We start from the raw sequence: 16,974 nt of genomic DNA, 5'->3' as shown, positions 1-16,974 counted from the left end.
ATCAAAGGCAGTTAAAGGTAAAAGGATGAACGCTTAGCTTCAGGGCAATGACTGACTTTATTCATTAACACAAAACATACTTCCATATGGAGTCAGTGCAAGTGCACCTCAGACTATGTCCAAGTTACCTCTGCCTCTGCCTGCTGACAAGCAGAAATGCCCCTAAACCAACATGCTTCCCCATCTCCCCTGCTCTGACACAAAAAGCATATCAGGCGAAAAAACAGCTAAACTGTCAAACATTAAAATTAAGACAAACCAAAACCATTAAACTATTACGGCTTTGCAGCTTCAACTTGCATTTAGAAAAAAATAAATTATAAAAATTGCATTGGATTTGTTAATTTCAGAAATGCTTTACCACAGTCTCTAAGAGCGGCTGCAAAACTATCAACTTTTGCTAGGTAGCATAAATTATTTCTTGTAGTAGCTCCTTTTGTCAGTGAATCGTATTGAGTTTTGGTCTTGAAAATGTACTCCCACTGAAAAATCTGGAGATTTAAAAGAAACAAGCAATTCAAGGGCCCCAACACTAATGTCCAGACAATCTACTTCCCACAATTAAGCAGAAAGCCTGAGCTCTGTAGAACCTGTAGATATTAAAAGAATATTACATCCTTCTTCAAATATATTCATAATGGCAAGACAGATTCTCATCAACAGAAAAGTGGCATAATCGTTTCCACCCCCTCAGAGAGCTATATTCCATCCTATCAACTAGTATTATATTAAATAAATGGTGTCAATGCAGCTAAAAGCTCCTAAAAATTTCACAGCCATAATAAATACAAAATATTCAGTTAATTTTCATTCAGATATTTGTACATAAACCCAAAATAGTGCCTTTTTTATTTTCTTTGTAAACTTTTTGATACTCGAACACTACAACAGATATTTTAAGACTTATGGGAGCTAATTTAAAGGTAAAAGAAAAATCTAAAGCAGCTCTGATCAGACCGAAAGCAACAAAACCAGATCAGGTTTGATAAATAAAAGCCAAGCATTTTGCTGCTTATTTAACTCTACCCCCTTTGATAAGGTGTTCCCTCAGGCTACCTTCTGCAACAGCACTGAACAGGAAAAAAAAGGAATTTGAAACATCTGAACTGGCAGCTCAACATGTAAATCATTATGACAACTCTGAAATCTGAGGGCTGTCTAGAGTTGTCACCTTTTACATTTGAGTCTTTCATATGCTTACTGAATGTGGTAGGCTCATTAAAATTAATGATTAAGAGAGCCTGAGTTTTAGTTATTTCAAGCCAGAAGCTGTGTTGGCACAGCACTGCCATACTGAAGGGGCAGCCTGGCCCAGTACTTCAGCAGCAAACACCTGATTTACTGTTACCGAGCGTGATTCATGCTGCATTGCCTATGCATACTGAATGCTTCATTATCTTCATTGTGTTCATGTTTCTAAGACTTGCACTGGTAGATGTACCCTTAGCTCTATCTACGAATCCTTCTCTAGAAAAAAAGCTAGAGTTGACAATATCCATGAGTGGTTAATTTCCTTAAGTAACCCAACACGATCACTTACGTCTTCTGTGGCATTCAGCATTCAGTTCAGTTGATGAATACAGCAGTACATGCAAGGTTCTTTCTGCCTGTATTTTAAGATGGGCCTCCCCACTCTAAATACAGATCTGTCAATCCTCTTTCATACATCAAAAAAGACATGAAGGAAACTTCACTTGCTAAACCACTTTAAACCTTTATAGAACAGCATGCAGCAAAACTGTAATAGCCCTTTGACAAAATACAAAAGGGAGGTCATCTAAACAAGAGACAAGCAACAAAATAGAAACTAATTAACTAGAGAAGGAAGCTTGGAGCAGGAATGAGAGGACAAGTTTATTCTTTTATAGCAGAGCAGTAATTTTACTGCAAAGACATGGGAAACTGAGGAGCTCAGCTGCACTGGGCAGAGGTACAAACCAGGTGGGAGTGCACCAGGCTATGACCAAAGGCTTCTCAGCCTTCTCCCAAAAATTAACTCTGCAAGTTATAAATGGACAGAACATGAAGAAAAAAACCAAACAAAAACCCCCAAACAAACCAGAAAAAAAAGTGGAGGAAAATAACAAATTCCTGGTGTAGGCGACAAGCTCAGCCTAAGAAAGAAACCACAGACATGTCCTCTGAAAATCTGCAAGATTAAAGGCTCTCTCAGCTTCTGTTACCAAGCAATGCATCTGGTAGTATGGATTTGGCAGAGTTTCCTGAAATGTAGCAGTGGGCAGGATGATAGCACATAGGAAGCACTGGAACAAAGACTCATCTTGTCACTGGGAAGTGCAAGATGAGCTTAGAGAATGTATAAAGGGTATCAGTGGGAGGTGTAAGAAACCTGGTGCAATCGCAGAAAGTGCTACTCTTCGCAACATAAAAAAAAAAGGTTTGGGTAAGATCATAAAAAGGATTGAATTCAGGCTACTTACACCACCAAAAAAACCCTGAGCATAATTGAGAGATTAATACCACCTTCTTGGTATCATGAAAACAGTTATGAAAGCAACTAGTTGTTTGAAGTTGTCTTTAACACTTTACTATGGTAAAATACATTATCAATCTAAATCTGACATTAGAAAACTAGAAGCTAATGAAAACACCTTCCCCTTGATTTTTGTTTGCATTCTACTGTGGTAAAGACCTCAGGCTATTAAGAAGCAAGACCTAAGTCACCATCAGGAGCACGCTTCCTTCAACTGTATCACTATTTAATATTGTTCCTTTGCATACTCTATTTCATTTATCACCCTATTTCAGAGAAGCACAGAGACCCATATTCAAACATGCCTCTTCCATAATCTTGTTACAAGTACTGCAGTCTTGGAAACACCAAGTGAAATATTTAGCAACCAAAGTACTATAAGGAAACAGTAGAACACTACTTTCCAAGATGCCTGCGTTGTATTTCACAGCAACATGGTGCATCCATTTGGCACTGACAAAAGACAAAAAGCTGCGCCATGATAAATTTCAATAAAAGATGACGGTAATCCTTGAATAGTGGCTTTTAATTGAGGAACCTCTTTAAGCGTACTAATATATAACTGCAACTTTGTTACTGCTCTGCTCCGCTCCAGGGTATGCTGTTAGGGATGTGTTCTTATTGCCATAAAGGATGCAAATCTTATCTTAAAAGACCTGTTTCAAAACCATGAAAATGCATTGGAAAGCATTTTGCACTGGAAAGTGTATGCAAGTCTCAAAGGCATACACAGTATTGGCAATAACCTAGAAAATGCTTTTGTGTATGATCTAAATAATAGTCTTCTATAAACTTGACTGAAAGGACTCAGTGCATATACACATTTCTTATTTTAAATGCATTACAGCTGCAAAGAATAGAGGTGCTGTACTGAAGATTCTAATATAATATGCTAGAATTTTGCCACAAGAAAGCAGACATTCCTGCATCCTGGATTTCAAGAGAGGAGGAAAACTCCTTAGCACAATGGAAGCTATAAATATCACAGAAACATGCAACTACTAAAAGTTCCAGGGGGGTTTTCCTCCAGTGAAGAGGCTTAAAATTTATGTCACTATCCACGACATTAAAGGTGTCCCAGACATCAGCACTGGATAAAGAAAATGAGAAAAAAAAAAATCATGTTTCAGAGAATGTAGGTTTAAAAACAAAAAGAACATTGTAAGCATTGATTAGACAAGTAGCAAACTAGGTAACTTCCAGCTTTCAAGGTCTATTCTGAGAGGCTGTTAGTGTTGCTACAAGACCACATTAGTCCTTTCACAGAAGGACCATGCTGCACACGTAATGGCCAAACATAAAAGTGAGGGCTGGGGTGCTATTAGTCAGACCATGAAGAAGGTGAGATGCAGGAGGTAAAACGAAAGAAGGCACATGAAAGAGATGAAACCAGGCAGATGAGGCACGTCTCCTGAGAAACTGGACTAAACTGACAGATTGAATGCACAGCAGGGGTCAGACAAGTAGCTTTTACACAAGTTTGCATGTTTGACCTATCTTTTGATACAATAGGGCAATAAGTACCAGTATTTTGTGGCTAAACACTACCACATTTTTCAGAACGTATGTCTCCCAAACACAACACCTGCAGAGACAGGGAAAAACTGCTTCCTTATCACTTGTCTGATTTATCAGTTTGCTCGCACCAACAGTACATGCTTTGCTACAGGTCAGAGAAAAAAAAAACATTCCTGTACTTATTCAGATATATATGTATCTGATTAAATACTCCGCTTACTGCAACAGCGCTTGACAGAGCAACGGCTGAACACAACACAGCAAAATGAGCTGAGCAACTGCAGGGGAAGGCCAGCTAAGCACCTATTGTCAAGTACACCTAGGAGGGCCCACAACTCCTTTTTCTGAGATGCATCCTGAAGAATTTTGGCCCTTCCTAACAAGCAAGGCTCCTACAACATTTGAAAGGCAGATTTCAGGAACTAAGACAATGCTCAGCAATGTGTTATTTGTATCTTAAACACAAGGATGGTTTTAATTTTCTAAGCAAATGCATACTACTAAATCGCAGACCCATACGAAAATTACTTGTTTCCCTTTTCTCCCCTTTTGAAGTATGTTCTCCACCCTTTCTTTCCATGAATTGTGACCCACTGTATTAACATATCATGTATTCCTTAAGCAGTAACTGAAATGTATTACAAAGCTTGATTCAAGACTTCATTGAGCCTCAGGATTCTTGTAAATAAACAGAATAAGCCATTTTCTACCTCAAAAGATTTTTAACACAGTCTTATCTCATTTTTAATTTAAATATATGTTCTGAAATCTAGGCAAGTAACTTTGGCTACTATCTAGCATTTTAAAGGACTACATGGTATTCAAGCAACAGGAGAGGACCACAGCTTCCCATGTTGGTTATCTGAGTTCATCCCCAACAACACGGCTTGACTAAGAGTGAGATAAAGTTGCATTCATTTCTTAGAAATGTTAATGGTCACATTTTAATATTTGCATTGCCACCCAAGGATCAGTCTGGCATTCAGGCTTTGTGCAATGACAATACTTAACATGAAGTTATTTTTTTAGTCCTTTGGCTTCCCTAAAGCCAAATACTATCATCTGAGCATTTCAGTGAGCTTGCTTTACTCACTCTGGGATTCTCTTGGTCACTGTAATTCCAGCATATCCTTTAGTAGTAACTGGGCTCTTCTCCACACATCTGCAAGATGACTGTCCCTTCTATACATTCATTTAGCTTGATCTGGATGCCATACCGTACAATGCTTCTTCTCAGAGTGCTAACCGTATTCCTGTTAACTCCACCTTCACATAGGCAGACTTTCTCCCAGCAGCACTGAACCGAGGAACATACTCTAACGGTGCTTAAGAGTATACGAAACCCAAGAATATTCCTGTATATTTTTTCTTTCTTACGTATGTTTGAAATGGTTCTTTTATCAAACTGCTATATACTTTTTCACACAATAGCCATTCTATTAAAAAAAAAAAAAAAAAAGGATTTACGGTATGAGTACCTCCTTGCCCTTCCCTTCCTTTAACCTCCTCTTTAATTCAAAGAAAGACCCTCTCCAAAGGCTTTGGATAGATTTGATCTTAAGGACAAGAAAATATCTGTGTGACAACACTCTAGAACAGTCATTTTTTGTCCCCACTAAGCCATGATGTTAGTTAATTCCTTAATTCTCACTGAGCTTGGCCAAACAGCACTAATTTAAAAGCCATTAAAAAAACCAGAAAATGTGAACAGTGTAGTTAATTATACAGAAACAAAGCAGTGCCAATATTCATACTTACAGGCTGAGGCTGTTCTGCAATGCAGCAGTTGAAACACAACCAAAACTCACTCATTGTTTACAGTCTGAAGTAGGGACACAGATGAAAAGCAGGACTCTGCCTCTGTAAATCTGTCTCCACGTAGCAAGTTCTTTAAATAGGTTTATTTATAATGGTTCCAATGCAAGTATCTTTTCTGTGTTGAGCTCTTCTCCAAAGACAAGTCAGTCCCTGGACAAACAACTTGAAGGCAAAAAGTTACTTTAGAGTCTTCTTTCAGAAGGTTGGATCCAGCACCACAGAAATGTTATGTATGCGTCTTTGGTCCCTAGCGTTAGGTGAACCTGAAAACAGAAGTACATTACATCAAAAAGAAAGAATATACAGAATCTCATGCTCCCAGACAGCCACCCTCATCAGTGATTTCTTGGTAACATCTTAAACAGACTGAAAAGACACTTGCAAACAAGTCACATGCTTATTCCTTCAGTGACTAGCAAAAATGGCATATACCAGAAACCTATATGAGGCTTATGTTCCAGCTTTGGTTAGATGAAGATGTCAGGAACTGGTGTCTAACTTTCAGCAGTCACCTCTGCTTGATCTAATTGTCAAATGTCATTTTAGAATGTAACAATTGCCCATACACCCCTTTAAACTTCTTAGAGAATTGTGCCTGTAGACAGACACTCTGTATTTCTCTATGGAAAAGTTACCCAGTTTATTCACAGCATAAGGTGTAGATAGCATTTAACCCCAACCCTGTTGCACAGCTGTCAAGTAAAAGTGTGTTTTTCTAAATTTTGAGGCAAAAAATAAATAGATTTCTGTATATGGAAAATTTGCAAAATGGCTGGACTTGGTCAACTCAAAGTTATTTTCCTTCTACGCTCTCTACGCTCCTGCTTCACATACAGTTGGCTTCAAAAGAGGAGATTACTTGTAGAGTACAAAACTGTTTCCTTAAACCTCTAAAATTCCTCATGTGGAACAACTGAGGCTCCAGATTCCAATCATTCGTTTGCTAAAATAATGTTTATTGGTTAATCTCCAACCCAGTTTCTTTCAGTAAAAGTGCAGTAAAAATTCCCGTGAGATTTCACCCTGGTTGTTTATCTTGCCATCGATCATAAACTTCACTAGCAGAGAAAGTGAGATAATGACTATTCAGAAGTTTTCACACGCATACCCCTTAATAATTCTATATATGACTGCATCTTCATTCATAGAAGTGTGTGAATAACGACGCATCATTATTTGTATGCAATTCCTCACAATATGAAGTGGTTGGGAGACTCCATTGGATACAACAACTACACACACACACATATATATATGTGTACATACACACACATTCTGTGGCAGAGCAGTCCTCACATAGCTACTGTCTTCTTCAGTTCTCTACATGCCAAGCACGTAAGCAATGAGGTTCATCATTTACTATATACATGCCAAGTTACTGTACTGTGCAGCCATTACCAGGCAGCTACTTTCCAGGACTGTTGGTTAGAACACCCACGTACAGAAATACAGTTACACCTCTCCCATACTAAATCCAAAGGCTCTGGGAAGCTTTCCCACTTCTTACCTTTTAACAGAGGCTCTTCAAGAAATAAACAGTGCAGTAACACCATCTAAATAGCAATACCCCAGCAAAAGTCTCTCTCAGCTCTGAAAAAGCTACTCGTAGTATTTAAATTACGTTTCTATGCCTGTTTGTGGCATTTCTTGCCTAAAGATGAGACCAGGGCTGGCGGGGGTGTGGGCGGGGGATGGAAAGCTCTGCTAGCTTTTCCTATCACTAACACCATACAGAGCAAAGCATTTTATTAAACAGAACACCTGGGGTAACAAAAAAGCATAAATAAAAAAACTCTTTCACACAAACTTCCTTTTGTCAGACACTTCAAAAAATGGTCTTAGGACAGTGCTAATAAGACATGTTTTCATCCTTAAAAGGTTTTTTTTCTACCTCAAAGATGATGACCCAAATCCCATGTATGTGTCAAGAAGTTGCAATAAAACATGGGAATTATCAACCAATGGTATGAAATCCAAGAATGACAATAACTTTAAAAGTCTAAAGAAGTTCTCACTTCATAATTAGGTAGCTTCACATAATTTTCTCAATTCTTCTGTTACTGAAAGTTTAATAAACTTTAAATAGCAAGAGCTGGTGTAACATAGAAAAGCTTGGTAAGAAAATGCTCTGTTGTTCTCTGCAGTCTCGAAATTTGCATGATACACAATTCTTTTTTAAATTTGATTCAGTATGTAATAAAATCTGAATTGAAACATGGTTAACTCCTGTTAAGCATGTAACAATTGACAATTTCAACCCAAAACCTGCACAGCTTCTGTCTCTTTAACTTGGCGGCTTTACTTCTGAGAAGATAGACTCCTAGATTTTCTGAAACACAGAAATGCTTCCCCATTAGATTATGCTGCTTAGATTATGACAAATTGATAAAGCAAGTACTCAAAGTCAGCACGTTTTGAAGTCTAAGATACTGTAACCTGCCAAAGCTATACATGAATACATTGCACTGAGCTTCTCTTGCTACACAAGTGACCCAGTATTCTGATTTGCAGCTCCTGAAATTGGAACACTCACATTACTGCTTCCTCATGGAATCTTTTTGACAAAGTCCAGATGTAACATACCAAATTCTTGCTCTCACAGAGAGTTAACTTCCATCCTGCTGTTAACACCGTGTACAGAAGACGTACATGGAAAGGGCAGGGAAATTCCGCTGTCTCCTAGTCTGCTCATTGATAGCTGGCACACTCCTCCAGCTCACCGCAGTGCTGAGCTGAGCCCTGGGAACAAACCTGAAGGGCTTGTGCATGCTCCTGTGAGCCTGGAAGGCTCCTCCTGGTGACAAAATACTCAAGGGTACAGAATACTTTCTCCACCCAGCCACTCTCAGCATGCAGGACTTGTGCCCTCTAGGACAGAGTTCTCTTTCAAACCGATTGCCCCCAATTAAATAAAAAACTGCTGAATGACCAAGCCAAGCTAGAGACTGTGAGTAACAGTCTCTGATAACATATTAATTTTTAAAAATGCATTTTATCTTCTATAGCCTGTATAGTGTCATATTTGCCCTTAATATCATGGTTCTGTAATCAGTACCAAACAGATTTTCAATCTGTTGCCTTTTAATTAAAAAAAAATGGTGGTGGAAGGACATACGTATGTATCTGGAAAAATCTGCAAGTAACTGAACCTCTTAAAATGCAAACAAAAGTTTAGCCATATTTATGTTAGAGCACTGGAAAGTTATACACCCCTACTCAGCTAAACAAATTATTTTTACAGTGGCCAAGCTAATGTAAAAGAATAAGTATAAATCTGCTGCACCAAAATGGAACGAAAAAGCAATTTAACTGAAGACAAAAAGGCATATCAGCACTTCAATGTCAACAGCAACACACTAGGACTTACTACTAGTTGCCTGCTTAAAGAACAAGTTGAAACAGGAAAATTCTGCTGCTCTTTTCCAAATTATTGAAAGAAAGGGAGGGAGAGGGGGATGGGAGGGGATGAGCCGGGGAGGCGGGGGAGAGAGAGAAGCACCACACTGACATACAGCTACCTGTCAAGTATTATGTATTATCAGTCCACTAGCAATATCATGAGAAAATGTTCCTGCAAAGCTTGGCCTGCACCCCAAACCTAGCTGCAATTACCCAAAACACGTGCAATACTTCACAGCTAGTTCTCTGCTCTGTCACAGGATCAAGCTTTTAGCATGGCACTGTTCGCCAGTGCTGCTGCACTTGTTTGTGCAGACTTGCCAAATGAAGAGAACAACAGAGGCTGAAGAGCACAGTTCAAGACAACAGCTCCATCATTCTTTGTTTTCACTCTTTACAGTTTATGATGCTCAGAGGGGCAGAACACCATACAGCTTACGTTGAAAAAACGTGGTGCTGATTCTGCCTGAGCAGGAAGGCTAATCACAGTGATGAATGGTGAAACACCAACTTATTTTTTCTCATTTAAACCTTATGAACTCCGAATGCAACTTATTTTAGAGTGTATGATTTACACTGCAAGAACACACAGGACTATCATGCTGAACAATTTTGTCACATTTTAAGCCTTTTATACCTCGTGTACAACTTCAATTCCATCCCATTTATAGAAATTTTAAGTAGTATGAAGAAATGAAGATATTAAAAGGGACACATTGTTTAAAGTGAAAACCATTAAGGTAATTTTCATTACTCTGAAGTTTATTCCACAGTACCTGATCTAATACAAAGACAAAACTGCCATTTATTGTTCAATACCAGTCATAAAGGCAGCAAATGCAAACACTGCATTAATAGGTAAGTGGGGGTGGAACACGTTCTGTTACAGTATCAACAGTTTTTCTTACTATAGCAGTATTAACTTTTCTGTAAGAAATAAAACAGAGCGGGAAAGGAGGAATGGTAAAAACAAACAAAACAAACAAACAAACAACAACAAAAAAATCAATCTCCCCTCCAAGGTCTTCATGTTTCCTGGCAAAAAACAGGCTAGTGAACATTTACTTTAGCTGATCCAAACAGGGATATACTGCATACTGTGGAGAGTCAGTTAGAAGAAAGCTACTTATTAATTATATAGCTTAAGAACAGTGGGCTTTTCTTAAAAAAACATCTATAAAGCTCCTTTTAAGGGTTAACACACTATATCCTTTGACTGCATACCGTTCAGGATAGCTTCGAACAGGAAGTGTGGTAACAATGCTTTGACAATTACTTGAAGCAAATAAAACCACAGGAAGAGAAAGAAAATGACTGCAGATGTTAAATTTGAATTTAACTAGATTTGCACCAAAACTCAGACTACTATTTAAGGCACGGGGTGCTGGTGGTGGGGTGTGAAGAAAAAAGGAAAAAAAAAAAGTGAAATATGCAAAAAGTCATGACTAAGTACGCATGTCACAATATGATCATGGTATGCAAATGTAAGCAGAGGCACAACTATGATTACTATTAGGTTTTTAGTCTCAAGTACTTTATAAGAAAGAAATACACAATTATTTTTGATATGGGAGTATCATTCCATAAAAGACACCTTTTTTTCTTTGCCTTAAAGGCTCAGAACAGCTATCACTTGTTTCAATCCTGCAAGCTTGTAAGCAGAAATTATCACTTCAGAGGGTATTTTTAAGACTGATTTCATATTTTTCACTTTAAATTTCTACTGTTGCCATACTGTTTCCTCTTGCTGCTTAGCAGATACAGTCAAGTGGCAGCAAGAAATGACGGGGGAGGGATTAAGGTGTGTCCATACCAACAGAGAAGTTGTGCTGGTGCACATTTCCACACACTTAACAGCTGTAGCAACTGAAGGATGCTCTCCAGCTCCCAAAGGAATTGAGAAATGTTTACTCCGAGCTTTGTTTTTTGAAAGAAACTGATCTGTAGAACAAGCAATAGAGGTTTTAAACAAACACAACCTATAGTTGCCTTCATGCATGATTTTTTTATCAGATACTTTATCTCACCAGGGCAGTGCACTTGCAGAAGCTCTCTTCCTCCCTTCCCCCCTAGCAGAGCAGGCACTTCTGGGGACTTTGGCACCGCTTTTAATGCACCAATTACCTTTGGCACTTTCAAGCCCTGAGAAACCTGAGCTGCAAGTAACTCTTGCCAGACAAAGGACAACATCCACCCTCGACATAGGCCGAATAAGGCTGAAATCCCTTTTTCACTTCCTCATAACTTTCCCACACCTATTCTGTGCCACCCCCACCTGCCCCCCACCACCACAAGTGCTTTAGGGTTTAGTTTCAAGACATTGAAGAAGATGCTTCAAAGTTTTGAGCTAGACTTTCCTGTGCATTGTCAAACTGTGAAGGCATAGGTCCTGACTCTGTAAAAAGCTATTTCATTCTTGTATTTCTCAGCATTATGACTAAAGCTATTTATAGGATTTTATTATAGGGTTTTATTTTGGGATTATTGGTCATTTGGAGTCAGTTCCTTTTTTTGCATCTATTTATACTGAAATGGTTTTCATTAGCATATTTCCTTAAGCAACTTAGGAACAGATTGTACTTCAAATGAAGCTCAACATAAATTAATAGGCATGAACGACTACATATTATGAGAATGCTTTGCTTCTGAATTAAAAGTTTCAAAGCATTTGAAAATTGTGGAATAGGATGAAGGTACTCTTATGGCTTACTTGAGGGAAAAAGATGGGTTGTTCTTTTAATTCTTGTTAATAGAATGGAGTCTAGTCTTAAGAAAGATACCATATTTCGATGGAACCAAAACACCTCCAGTTTTAGTTTGTGTTTTCACTTTGTAGGAAGCCACAGCAAGTCTCCCCACAACAAATACAGCCATCAGAAATAATACATGGGAAGGCAGCAGAAGATACAGGAAGGGAGCCACAGCAGCCACAGCCTTACAGCAAGTCTGTAAAGTGAAGTACTAGGCTTTTCTTACCAGATCACCAACAGCACGAGAGGGAGCTGCAAAGCAGATGAAGGCAGGAAAACACGCCCTTCGGTCAAGGACAGAACAGCTCACGCAATGTGACAGTAAACATGATGTTTTCAAGTGCCAGCTGGGAGGTTAAGGCAACGAGCCTTTAAATGTCTTTGAAGCATGTTGATAGTGTGTTTTATCATTGACAAATATCCTGCCCAACACCCCTCCATCCCACCCCCCATTTTTTTGTGTTTGGTTTAGTGTTTGGTTTGGTGGGTTTTTTACACACACCCATCCCTGCAATTGCCTGGATTTTACTCTCTATCCATTTTGTTAAATTTAATTATTTCAGCGAAGTAGGCCACCCCTCAAAAGGTCCTTATTTGTGCACAAAACAAACAAATGAGACAGAAAATATTACACCGGTCCCATTAAAATTCCCAGTTTGAAACATAAAAGCATAGTTTTTTGGGACCAAACCAAGTTTAACAGGCAATACTGTGTCAGTGACTGAGCAGTGCACATAGCCTTTTCCCCAGCACTGACATTTCAAAACTTCTGGTGTCTTCAGTTGATAATTGCTTTCAATACACATGCATTCAATGCAGCTTTCTGAAACAGCTGATAGCTCATACTATTTCCCACACATACATGCAGACAGGAGCTCACTTCTCAGAAAACCACAGCACAGAACAACTAATAGTTCTGCATGTGAACATATAGAGAGGCTAACAGAAAACTAATGGCCCAAATGTATTTATTAATTAACAGGAAGGCAAACTAAAGACAAAATAAATATGTTTTGTCCTACCTAGGACATAGTCTAGGCATAATATATTTTGCTCTACCTACAAAAAGTCAGTTAAGAACAAGTGAGAAGCCTTTGAGAATCCACTCCTATGGTTTAGGGAGTGTGATTTCATTTTGACTGCCCATTCACATAAAAAAAAAAAATAACCTGTTAGCCAAAGTTTTAATTGGTCAATAACGTTATCTTTTCAAGTGGCAAACCCTATTGAAGGTAACACAGAAGAACACTTTTCTCAGCTGACCTCCTTGTTGATTCTAACAGGTAATACCAGTCAGAGAGAAAAAATAAACATGGCAAACTACTGGTCTAAGACAGGCTTTGAATAGGGTACTTTTCCCATAAAGAATGGAAAGAACTAAAACCTCCCTGAAGAGTCCCCTATTATTACTTCTAAAGTAATGATAGGAAATACTCAACATCAGCATCCAGAGAGTCCCTCATTTTAACAACAGCGTAGCATTAAAAGGAATGGAATAGTCCATGGGGGAAAAAAATACCCATGACAAACTACGTGACAGACCATACAAGATATTCAAGGGACTCCACCTGCTTTTTAGTATGACAATAGGTGAAAAGCATTATTCACAGCATTTATAATATTCCTTTTTCCACACAAAACTAATATACTGAAGCAATTTCCAAGGAAGGTTTATGATAGAGGAAAACAGTAAGTGGGAACAAGCAGAGAAAAGGCCATTAAAACCATCAGTTCACACAGGCAAACCCTTACCAGTACAGTAAGTGTTTCACAGCACACTGCTATGGTACATTTTACCTTACTATCGTAAGATAGCCTTGCAAAAGAAGTCTGCCCTTGTATCTAAACATTTTAATGCACTTCAGCAGATGATTGCTGTCACTTCCTCAGCTCATTCAAGTACAAAACAATTATGAGAACAACTACAGCAAGCAAAGCACCATCGTGTTTTGTGGGGCTGGATAAGCTGAAGTTTGCTCAGTCATCCAGTAACACTAGCTAGGATGCACATTGGCCTGTTCAAAAAGCCAGATGAATCACCTCTGTTCAAGCCTCCCTTGGTCTGCAGTGATCAGATATTTCAAACAGGAAGAGTGCATCAGCTCAAGCACTGTGCTTCTGCTTTAGCTTTCAGTTCTGTAGCTTGCAAGCAATGGTTTTCTGTTCAAAGTGCAACAGAACAGCATATTTTTCACCTGCTAGCATTTAAAGCCCTACAATTTCTTTATTACCTAGCCCTTATCATTTCTCTGTTATTAGCTGCTTTAGATGACCTGAACTCTGTGCGCATCTGCACGTATGCACATGGGAGACTTGATAGACACCTAAAAATTAACACATACCACATTTTCAAATTTCAATTCTATCACTCTAGAATAGAAATGGAATTTATGACATTTGGAGTATGTACTTACAGAAGTTACAGGCAGAGACCTATTAGTTCATGCAGCCCATCTCAGGTGTACCAGTTCCCAGGTAGCAGTACAGTCTATTGCACTGTGCAGTCTATCTTACTGTGCAGTCTATCGTACTTCCAGTGCTCCCATTAATTCTCCTGAACGACCACTCTGCAGCTTAACACAGATCACATCTGCCATCTTCAACTCCTGCTGTCTTCAGTGGTTGCTCATTTAAACAGCACTCACACAGCAACCACATGTAAGCAAGTCTAAATTAGGCTATGATTGGTCTGGAGCGGTGTCTTTTTCCTGACTAGACACTTATAGCAGTATATTAAAATATTTGGTTTATTTCATAGGAGGTCCACATTCAGACAGAACATGGTATAGAAATACAAGTGATACCACCCAACTTAGGCAGGAAAGCAGGATGTTACTGGGGTGTGTGGCAGAGCCAGGAAGCACAGAAGTTTTAGAGCCAGTGAGAGGTGGCAAGTGTTAATTGGACCTGTTAGGGTCTCACTCTAAAAATAAGCATGGGGAACTGCAACACTAGGCTGACAAAGCAAGTCTCAAAAAGAATGCTCTAGTCAGAAACATGTATAATGTAAAAATGCTTACCACAACTACATGTGCTTTCGGACCAGAGCAGAGCGAGGGGGCAAGATCTGAAAAATTGCCCAGCTTTTCCTCTTCTCATATCAATAACCAGAGATGTGCTAGCACAGTGCTGTGTAACAGGCAGCAGAAAGTGACACCCGGACAGGAGGGTCAAGTTTCATTATATCTAGCAGTATACAGCAAAAGATGGTTTTCTTCCTCTGCCTCTAGACATTTCTGAAGTCACTTAAGGGGAAGGAAAATTTAAACATAACTGTGGCAATCAAGAATTTGGGTTCACGTACCATAACTTTAATACACCATAATGTAGAAGAGTGTCCTAATTCTATAATCCTTAAACAATTGCACGGAAAAGAATTAATTGAAATACAACTACTAAGTAAGAAATATGCACAGAGAGACTCTAGACTTCCACAACACAGATAACCCCTCTTCTATCCACTTCCACACACAAGAAGCCTACCAAACATCATGGCGGCATGTGCATGTACATGTCCGTATGAAGCCACACACACAACCTATAATCCAGTAACTGCAGCAGTCACAAAGTATTTCATTCCTATGACTAAATCTATCATGCTATATATACAGCAAATATGAAAATTACTTGCTTTTACCTCAACGAACCTCAGACAGCTAGTCTGTATTAAGAACGACCACAAACTGAAAAAAGTTTCTGGGGCCAGCTAGTAAAGAAACATTTCATGTATTAGAGTTGCAGTAACTATGAAATAACAATGTGCAGGTCAACAGCACCTTTTTTTTTTTTTTTTTTCCTGAAAGGAACAGTCATATTGCAAAACAGAGTGAGATTTAGGGCGCAGAGAAAAATAGAGGAAAAACTCTTCAGGAGATTTTTTTATCTCTACAATTGTTCGCAGTAAGCCACTGCACATGCACACATAAGACACAGCTTATAAGTAGCAACACCACCAGGACCTACACAGGGTTGTTTCATAGAGGAAATCCTATAATTCAGTATAATATTTTGGGACCACTTTCAGACTGCAGGTTGATTCAGATATCGCACACTAATTAAAAGGAATTATTGCTCTTTTCCTTCCCCCAAGTTAAGAGTCACTGCCAATGTTCCTTAATATTCAGTTGAATTTGAGTACTTACCCCTTGGAAGAAATACTTACTACAGACAACTCTCTTATGTCTTTTGCAAAACACTGATATAATGTTTATCTTCACATACAAAGGCAAAAGTATGAAAAGATGTAACTGCAAACAAAATCTTGAACATCCTCACTGATTTTCATTTTGTAAATAGTATCTACTTACTAATTTTTTGGTTGGAAGTGCAGGTCAAGTTTGTTGTTTGGCAAGTCTGTGACAGATGCACCCAGAGCGAACAGTGCTTCGGTTCAGGCATCCCCACAAAGAGGTCTGACTGAAGTCAGCCCAGCTGTGCAACTGCGAGAACTATGCTAGGCTGTGCCTTCACAAGGACTAAGGAATCTAGGCCATGTTTTATCAGAAGCCAACGGTAATAGCCTGAGCTGGGACTACACAAAACTAAAACTGCTACTGCTGCACACCTGCACATACACACCAAAGCAGGGTTTGACTACGAGTCAATCACTTTCAGCTATAAATATGTGTAGCCCCCTAGCCCATTGAACTCTCCTGTATAGCAGCAGGCTGCAAAACAGTGACCTCCCCCTTAACCAGGGACACCTCTCAAGATTACTTCTCAAGGCTGAGAGAACCCTTACCCATCATCTGTTATCTATGAGGTAAAAGATATTTTGCATTAGTCCTAAAATTATCATAGAATCATAGGATATCTTAAATTGGAAGGGATCTGTGAGGATCATAGAGTTCAGCTCCCTGCTCCTTGCAGGACTACCTGAAACTAAACCACAAGACTAAGACCATCATTGAGACACTCCTTGAACCTTGACAGACTTGGTGCCATAACCCTGCTCCAGTGACTGACCACCCTCACAGTGAAGATCCTTTTCCTAAG

The 16,974-nt window shown here is 38.9% G+C and overlaps 1 protein-coding gene across 1 annotated transcript in view; it reads right to left on the bottom strand.

Moving 5' to 3' along the window:
• CDC42SE2 (CDC42 small effector 2) overlaps positions 1 to 16,974 on the bottom strand; it is a 79,044-nt gene that overhangs the window by 23,372 nt on the left and 38,698 nt on the right. The window contains exon 4 of the mRNA XM_037373891.1: positions 5,767 to 6,093. Within this exon, the coding sequence (XP_037229788.1) occupies positions 5,767 to 5,824 (58 nt within the window). The 5' untranslated portion in view covers positions 5,825 to 6,093. The remainder of the gene's footprint in view (positions 1 to 5,766; positions 6,094 to 16,974) is intronic.

Source organism: Falco rusticolus, chromosome Z (assembly GCF_015220075.1).
Source record: "Falco rusticolus isolate bFalRus1 chromosome Z, bFalRus1.pri, whole genome shotgun sequence".
In the NCBI taxonomy this organism is placed as follows: Eukaryota; Metazoa; Chordata; class Aves; order Falconiformes; family Falconidae; genus Falco; species Falco rusticolus.
Note: the sequence above shows the minus strand (reverse complement) of the source record. Positions and strands in the feature narration are given on the sequence as shown.